The sequence below is a fragment of the Manihot esculenta genome, chromosome 6, assembly GCF_001659605.2.
Source record: "Manihot esculenta cultivar AM560-2 chromosome 6, M.esculenta_v8, whole genome shotgun sequence".
NCBI classification, from domain to species: Eukaryota; Viridiplantae; Streptophyta; class Magnoliopsida; order Malpighiales; family Euphorbiaceae; genus Manihot; species Manihot esculenta.
Window position 1 is genome coordinate 20,870,958 of NC_035166.2, and position 9,002 is coordinate 20,879,959.

General features: G+C 32.0%; 1 protein-coding gene and 1 non-coding gene across 2 annotated transcripts; one reads left to right on the forward strand and one right to left on the reverse strand.

Annotated features, from left to right (window-relative positions):
• Positions 1-356: 356 nt before the first annotated feature.
• On the forward strand, positions 357-430 carry TRNAI-AAU. Its single transcript has one exon. It is a non-coding gene; the product is annotated as a tRNA-Ile (tRNA).
• A 1,382-nt stretch (positions 431-1,812) lies between these two features.
• On the reverse strand, positions 1,813-4,679 carry LOC110616830 (transcription factor bHLH30). Its single transcript, XM_021759327.2, has 3 exons — positions 3,618-4,679; positions 2,259-2,749; positions 1,813-2,155 (listed from the first exon to the last, which is right to left on the reverse strand). Exons 1-3 carry the CDS (start codon positions 4,185-4,187, stop codon positions 2,146-2,148), a joined length of 1,071 nt encoding a protein of 356 aa, XP_021615019.1. The 5' UTR covers positions 4,188-4,679; the 3' UTR covers positions 1,813-2,145.
• Between the last annotated feature and the right edge of the window lie 4,323 nt (positions 4,680-9,002).

A 9,002-nucleotide genomic window follows, 5' to 3' on the forward strand; every position in this document is an offset into this window, starting at 1 on the left:
ATAATTGATCAAAGCATATACTAAATTAAATTAATTACAAAATTATAATAATCCATTTATATATTATTATAATATAAAAAATAGATAAAAATTATAAAGTGAAAAAGGTATAATTTCTATTTATCAATTATCAGGACCCAATTTGGCAGATATTTTAAAATTTAGTTTTCATTTTACCATTGTATTTTGGACACATTCCAATAGTAAAATTCCCAATGAGGAAGCTTCCTATTTTGGCATATATCATGCAATCCAATTTTCTTAATAATAATACTTCTTTAAAGATTGTGATTGCAATGCAATTTTGCTAAACAATTTTGTTTCCACTAAGTATTTTGAATCAAACGAAATCAAATGGCCTATTAGCTCAGTTGGTTAGAGCGTCGTGCTAATAACGCGAAGGTCGCAGGTTCGAGACCTGCATGGGCCAATTCATTTTTTCCTATGCCGCCTTCCAAATAAGTGCAAAGCCCAAACCCAAATTCAATGGCGAATCCAAACACGACTCAATTCACTTTGGGCTCTATTATATATATATATAACTCTTTGAATATCCAAAATTAAATAATTATTGTCTATTAAAACTTAAACGAGCTAGTAAGATTTTTAATTCAAATTTTAGGGAAAATTTTTCATTTTTAACAATCATTCCTTTGTAAATAAACCTATTTTCTATTTTTAATTCAACATCTTGAGTTGAAGTAACAATACATAACTTAAAATAATATAAACTGTAAAAATTGAATATATGAGAAACGTTAATGGAATGAAAGACTTATCGGTTTTGGGTTAGTTTGGATTTATATATTTTTTTAAATAAAAATGGGGAACTAAAATTTGAGATTTCTCATATCTACACAGATGTATTTACCTGTATTTACCATCAAACTAAATTCACGAGTGCATTACTGTTTAATACTTATATTAACTAGTTAATTATTATATTTTTAAAAATATATTTTTAATATTTATTAATAATACTTGTACTAACTAGTTAATTATTAATACTTGAGTTGTACTGTAACTTATAGCTATAGAAAAGGTTTTTTTTTTTTTTTTTGAAATAGGGAGGTTGGGGGGTCGAACCTTAGACCTTTCAAGGCTACAGGATGCACTTTCCACCAGGCTAAACCTTGGAGTGCAGCTATAGAAAAAGTTTGTAATCTATAATTTTATTTGTTAATAAATCCAAAATCTTCAAGTCTCTTTTTAGATTTTTCCTTTTATTTATTTTAAAAGTAGTTAAAATGAATATTTATTTTTATAAATTACAATAATTAAACTAACTATAAACATTAAATATGTTTCAAATGATAATTATATAAAATAACCATGTCAAAATAATTGATTTTTAATAAAAAAATAATTATTTTTGTTTATTTTTTTATATTATAATAACATATAAAATAATTATTTATAATTTTATTTCATTTTATTTTATTTCTAATAAATTTTTCAAAAAATCTCTTAATAATTAATAAAATTTAATATTTTTTTAAGTGTAAAAAAAATAAAAAAATAAAAATTATGAGATTGAGAGAATATTCTAAATAATTAATCCATAAGAAACTCTTGTGATCCACGAAACATGCGTACCTCACTAGATTTTCTTTTCTTTTCTTTTCTTTTCTTTTCTTTTCATAAAGAACTTGTAATCAATTAAGAGTGGAACAACATTGTACTGATAATTAAGGAGGAGAAGAAGAACATGGAGAGGTGATGGTGCGTGGGGACGTACGTATAGTAAGCACATGAGGAGAACAACATTCACCATTGATCTTATGAATACTATCATCCATAAATCTAGCAAACTGACGAGAGAAACACGGAGAAATAGTATAATAGAAAATTTGGATTGTTTTTTCATGGGAAAAATCTTTTTCGTGAGAACAGAAACCTTATATTAAAACCTAACATAGAAAATTTGGAATACTTTGCTCTTCTTCTCTGATCTCTCTGCACTTTTTCTTGTCTGCTAGTGCACTGCATGGCCTCTCTCTCTCACGAGTCTCTTGTGTGCACAGCCAAATCCCAATAATGCACACCAAATTAAATGAGAAGGGAACCCCAGCAAGAAATAACAACCACAATCCCTATCTCTCCCTCTATATTTGGAGTGATGTAAGTACACAAAACACACCATCATTACTCGTCTCTGTTCAACTGACGCAAATTACTCAGAAACACACCAAAACAACACACACCCACAAGCAAAGTGAAAAAGAAAAGGAGAAGAATACTTGGAAAATTATATAGACCTGTTTTGTTGTTGCTGTTGCTCGAGGATACTGATGTTGGTTCTTTGTCTCTTAACACTCCCTGAAGAAGACACATCTCCGCTTGTCTTCTCCATGACTGCTTTCAATGCTTCTTGGATTGAACTTATAGAATATGGTGGTTGTTGTTGTTCCTGTTGCTGTTGCTCCTCATCGTTGCTGTTACTTGAAGAATCCTCTTCTCCAGTGATGAATAAAACATTTTTCACACGCCCACCAAGTGTTGTTATCTCAGCTTTTAGTGTTCTTAAGCGTAAGGCTTTCAAGGTTTTTATTAGGTCAGGCAAAAGATCAGACCTATCTTCGCAACAAAGTGAAGCTTTGATCACAAATTTACCATCTTCATCGGATGTATCTACTGTTAGCTCATCAATTTCTGTAGGTACTGGACTTGTTTCGGCAATCAAAGAAGTCTGACGTTTTAGCTCTTTAACGTGCTGGATTACCTCTGCAAGCAGTGAAGCTTTGTCTGTCTACACCATAGGCAAAAACCCAACAAGAAGACAATCAATGCAATGCTAAAGCTGGTGATCATTTTTATTTTACATATTAAATTATCGAAACAAATCAAGAAAACAAAAAAGGAAGAAATGTAGATTAACCAGAAAGTACGCAAGTTGATTTTTTTTCCGTCCTAATTATATAGAACAGAATCTTTTGGCGTGTGAGGAAAAAGAGATTGGATAAGAAGTTTACAGTCTACGTGATGATTCATGCCATGGAAATAGCTAGGTTCCTAATAGTGGAGTTGTAAAGGAGGATTAGGGCATGGCTATATGACCGACAAGAATGCAAGTTTTGTCTGTCTTTGTATCTTTTTTTTCTCCCATTTTTTATATATTATATATCTCTTATTACTTTGACTGATATCCGGCAAGAAATTTCCATGGAAGCTTTTCAACTGCTTCTTGGTTTCTCTTTATCATATCAACTGAGCGACATTAACGCTTATTCCTCTTTTAGTTTTTCTTTCCTCGGAACTACCACAAGTCCCAGAGAAGGAATACACCAAAAGGAAAAACAATAGTCATAGGATTTAAAAAGATGAAAAGAAAAAGTAAGAAAAATGTTACTGGCTTTCATATCTAAAGGGTAGGTTTTCATGGCATGAGAGACAAGCCATTTAACTAAAATCTTTGGCAAGCTCGACTGTTAGAAAGAAAAAAGGGGCTCTTGTAATACAAAAAAAAAAAGGCATTCGACATCTGCAATATTAATATTTATGCACATGCATGCTTGAACACGCGAGGACTTCTTAGGGAGGGTTGTGTAAATTTCAATAGTTCAATATTTTCATAGGTTATTGTTAAAATTTTTTTACGGGCATATGTCTGTGATTACCTTTGTTGTGCTTGGTAGTAGGCTACGTAGCTTTGCAAGATGGTTGTTGATTCTCTCTCTTCTCCTCCTCTCGGCCTCACTGTGACTCTTTGAAGCAGCAAGAGCCTTAGCATCCATGATTTCTTGAGCAGTCATCTTTCCCAGCTCAGCTTGCAACCCAAAAGGAGCTGAACCGGGGTGGACCACCGGCCCAAGAGTGTCGGAGATGATTCTAAGATGATCACTTGATGGACCATCATATGCAAACTGCAGGGCAGGAGCTCGTCTGTTGAATAGATTCCCATATGATGATGGCACTGGAGGTGGGATAAGGAATGGGTCGTGGCCACGAACCGGATTGGAAGAGAACTGGGCCGGGTTGAAGGAATGGACTGGAGGAAGAGACCATGTTAAGATTGGTGAAACTTCAGGAAAAATCAACCCGGATCCTCTAGCACCTCCATATATGTCATTGCTTTGTTGCTGTTGCATTTGTTGGTGGTGTTGGAGAAGCATCTGTTCTTGGTAGCCTTGGAAGTTATGGATGGTCTGAGAACACTCACCCTGATCTTCTTCTTTGAATCCACACATCTCCGTCTTCCTCTTTGGATATAGCTTTGAGGGTCTGTCGTATTTTGATCCCTCCAAGTACTTCTCGGTCAGAAAAAGGAAGAATTGGGAGAGGAAATTAAATGAAGGGTGTGGAAGCTGGGTTATACAAGAACAAAAGGTGGACTTTTCAGTGCTCTGTACTCTATCTCTTGTGGGTAGTGGAGGTGATGAAAGAAAAGGGATGGACTTGTAAAATCTAAAGTCTCTCTTCCAATCTCTTTCACTTGGGTAGGTTTTTTCTTCTGCCACACATCTTTTGTGGGTGATGACTCTTCTAATCCTATGCTTCAACTATAGGCTTTTTCTTTTGTTTGAGGGTTAAGTTGGTGTATCTCTCTGGTTTCCTTTGTTGGTTTAGCGCTGATCTTCTTTCTTCTCCTCTCTGTCTATATCTCTTCGTCTCCCACCACTCTGAATATATAGAGAGAGGAGCCTGCAAGTGCTATTCCCTTTTCCTTTCTTCTTACGGCATTCTCAATATATCCACGTAGCTCTCAGGCGGTGGGAATAGATATCTTTATGTTTATTCTTATTTTTTATACACCTCTATATACCATTATTATGTTGCTTTGTGATTGGCTCAAAATGTATAATTACATTCTGCGAGTGCAATTGGAGAGAAAGAGAGAGAAATGGGAAACACAATTACACAAAAACAAACACAGTGAATACACAACACACAGATTGTCGACCGACCATAGAACGAAAAGGCTGATAGTATCATCATGATAAAAGGCTTAGACAACTCTTTTATTAATTTTCTTTTAAACATATTTTAACTCTTAATTAATTAACCTTCTTTTAATTCTTCTTCTTCTTGGATTAGTGTCCTTTTTCATTGCCTCGGTGATCTCAAGCCTCCACGTTCTTCCATACTCTTGGCTATTACCACGCCACCCTTTTCTGTTTCCCCAAGACCATGTAATGATTGTGTCTTGGAACACACTCCATCTCTCTCTCTCTGTCTCTATAGGTTTCAGTTACATGTATATTCATGGCCAGCTGAACGCTTATGCCTCTCTCTCACGCAGACAGAGGTCCTTTTGGATTTTTATTTTTTCTTTTAGTTTGGGTAGGTGTAGGACTAGGAGAATATTTAGATAGGGAATGAATGGGGTGGTGGCCCTTTAACATTCCCTTTTCGTTTCCAACATATTATAAAGTTAGTATATGCTTCTATATTTTCATCACTTTGTATACAAAAAACCCTTTTTCTGATCATGTTATAGAGTGGGTGCCATTTGCTTTCTCATCTTATTTTTGTTTTCTCCTATTCCAAATAATATATATATATATATTACTTCACTCACAAATATAGTTTAATAATAAATATATCCAAATAAATCTAAAAATTTTTAGAATTTATTCCCTCAATTTTCATTTCAAAAAAATATAAATATATAATTTTTCTTTTATTTTTTTATTTAATTTTATTTTATCAATGGATAGTATTTATTTTAGTGGAAGAAAATCTTATTACAATTAGTAAGATTACTTAGATGGTAACAGTTGTTTTTTTAGTTATAACTAAAATCCAAAATTTATTTAGAAAAAATTAAATTTTATCCATGAAGTATATAATAACCTAAATTGTATATTTTACTACTCAAGTCCATGGAAATGAATTGAATGGTTGATTTTTTTTTTATGTTTATTAATTTAAAATTAATCAATTAATTTGATTACTCAATTATAAAATCTATTTAAAAGTGTTTAGTTACCACTGTCAAAATTTAATTAGATTTTCTGATAAATATTCATAAATTTAGTTGGTAAAATATAAAATTTCCTAAACCAATTTATTTTTATTTTTTGTTTTTTGGTTTTAAATAAAGGCATCTACAATCTATTAGTATTTCATGAGTCGGGTCCAGTAAGTATACTGAATTTTCCATCTCATTTGAAAAAGAGAATGTGAAAGCATTCATTTTAACATTTTCATTGGTTATTTTTTTTCATCTACTTTAAAAAATGCAATATAAAATTTATCAGTTTAATTATATTAATCACTTTCTTTCAATAATGTAAAAATATATATGAGGGAGTATAATGTTTGTAAATGGCTTTTGATACGTAAGTGGTAACTCAGGTGTTTTTATAATCAGTAATCAAACAAGGAAAATTATTAAATCGATCCATCTAGTATGTCACCTTTTCAAATTGGGATAATACACTCAATTGCTAGCCATTCTGATTATAGCTTACATGGTGATAACTTATAAAATATCAAACTCGTTATGATCAAAATACATGTCTACATTTCAATTATGTTTTAAGTTAATAAAGAAAAAAATCTGATTTTTAAAACGATTGAATAAACCGAGTACGATTTAATACGATTAGAGATAAGTGCAAATTGCTGGTAAGTCTTAAATGCATGTATATTCAGCTAATTTAACACGATTAAACAAATAAAATATAAATCAACCAATTTCGTATTTATTAGCCGGTTGCCTACTGTTAATGAATCGTCTAATATATCTGTCATAATATGTTTTCATCTAATTTGACAGAACATAAGTCCGAGAATGTCAGCATAAATCAAGATATATATACCTTACTGAAATATCACTTAACCATTCCCTGAATACCTCTCACACCGAAACTCCATCTAAAATTTTTACCTACTCAAATTTCTATTAACTAACCATCTATCCAGATCCATTAATTTTCTTGCTAGATTGAATCCTTGTGTACATGTCCATGCCCAAAAGAACTCACCACATCTCAGATCATCACATGAAAACTTAAGCCAACTATATATTTTTATACTTTTGAAAGATTTTTTAGAAATTAAATTAAACAAAGTTATAATATTCGATTTATATATTATTATAATATAAAAAAATAATTTTAAAATAATTAAAAAATAAAAAAAAAACATAATTTATAAGACGTACAAATGAAGATCGAGGTATATGTCTAATACATTACTCAGATTGCTGGCTTTTTTTTTTTTTTGAAAAAAAAAAACCTATATTAGTACTAATAATATGGATTATACCCACTAATTACATATAATTACTACTAATGAAGTTTTCAAAGCACTGATAAACAAGCTTGTTCCCATGGAATCTTAATAGTAAAATAAAAATTAAATTGAATTTATATCTTTATATGATATTAATTCAATTAATTAATATTAATTTTGAAATTTACGTTTTCACCCTTTTGGACTCATATCGTGGTCGCACGCATGGCTGCTTTGGTCCCATTCTTTTATATACTACTTTTTCATCTTTTAGAAACCTTTTCTTTTATAATAATATTAAGATTTTAATTTTATTTTATTTTTTTTGGGAATAAAAATTTTCAAACATTTGATGATAACAGCACTAGCACTAGCACTAGTATTAAGCATTAGCCACGACAAGTCCTTTGGTGAGAGGTTATGATGACATCAATCCCACTCTGTCATGACGTTGTTGTTTCTTTCTATGCTTTTTGCCCTATCTACCTTACACAACCAACCAACTTATAGTAGTATTTTTATTTTCTTTTTGATGAGCTGAGTGGTGTTTTGAATTCCTTCAATTTTAGCACTAATATCATTTGTTTTACCAACCAAAGCAACTCAAATAAGAATTCTAACTTTTTTTTTCTAAATAATATTTTCCTTTTGAACTTAATGAAATATAATAAATAAATTAAATTTAAATATTCACGTTTTGAAATCCATAAAGTAAAATTTACGGTTGTTGTGTAAGTTTAGTCGAAAAAGAATACATTTCTCCCTTTTCCTTTTATCTGTTAGTGATGTCTAACCGACTCTCTACAACGATGTCACATGTCTCTACCACTTAAGTTCGTACGTACGAATGTGTCAAAATCTTTTTTCACGCGAAATGATCATTTAATTCCTCCTGACGCGTATGTGAGCAGAGCTGCGAAGTGACTAGATCTACCCATTTACCTTCTGTCACGTCACCGGACTACACTTCCTGAGGATGGGCCTGTGTGTGTGCCTGATCTAGCCTACTTCTAGGGGTGTAAATGAACCAAACCGTTCGTGAGCTATTCGAGGTTCGATTCGATAAAAGCTCGACCGAGCTCGACTCGATTTCTAAACGAGCCAAGCTCGAACTTAATTTTTAGGCTCATTTGGTAAACGAGCCAAACTTGAACTCCATAGTATTCGGCTCGTTAAGGGTCGTGAGCTTGGCTCGTTTCTGAGTTCATAAGCAGGCTCGCGAACAGTCTCGTTAAGCAAACTGAAATTACTATCATAAGAGAAATAAACTCAAACCCTACATATACTTTAATGATCCAAATCTAAATTTTTTAAAATTCAGCTCTATATAGTTTAGTTACACTCTTAAACTTACATATATTTGGATCATTAAGATTTAAAAACTCATATTTATAAGTTTACATGCTAATTTGTAGATATACTTATTTAACTAAAATTATTTTAGTTTTAAACTTATTAGTTTTAAACTAAAACTCATTATACAAGTAAATAAATTAAATTACTCGTGAACTATTCGAGACTCAGCTCGATAAAAACTCGACTCAGCTCAATAAAAGCTCGACTCGTCTAAACTCGTTTGCTAAACGAGCCAAGCTTGAACTTCTTAATACTCGATTCGAGTTCGATATGAGTAAAGCTCGAATTCGGCTCGAGCTCGAAAAAATTTTAACGAACCAAATTTGAGCTCTTCAAAACTCGGCTCGGTTCGTTTACACCCCTACCTACTTCATGTTATTGGATTGAAGCGCGCCGCGTACACTGGTTTGCTTATGAGAAAAGTCCGGTGGGCCTTAGGCCTAAACCTTTTCTTAAGGTTTCGCCTT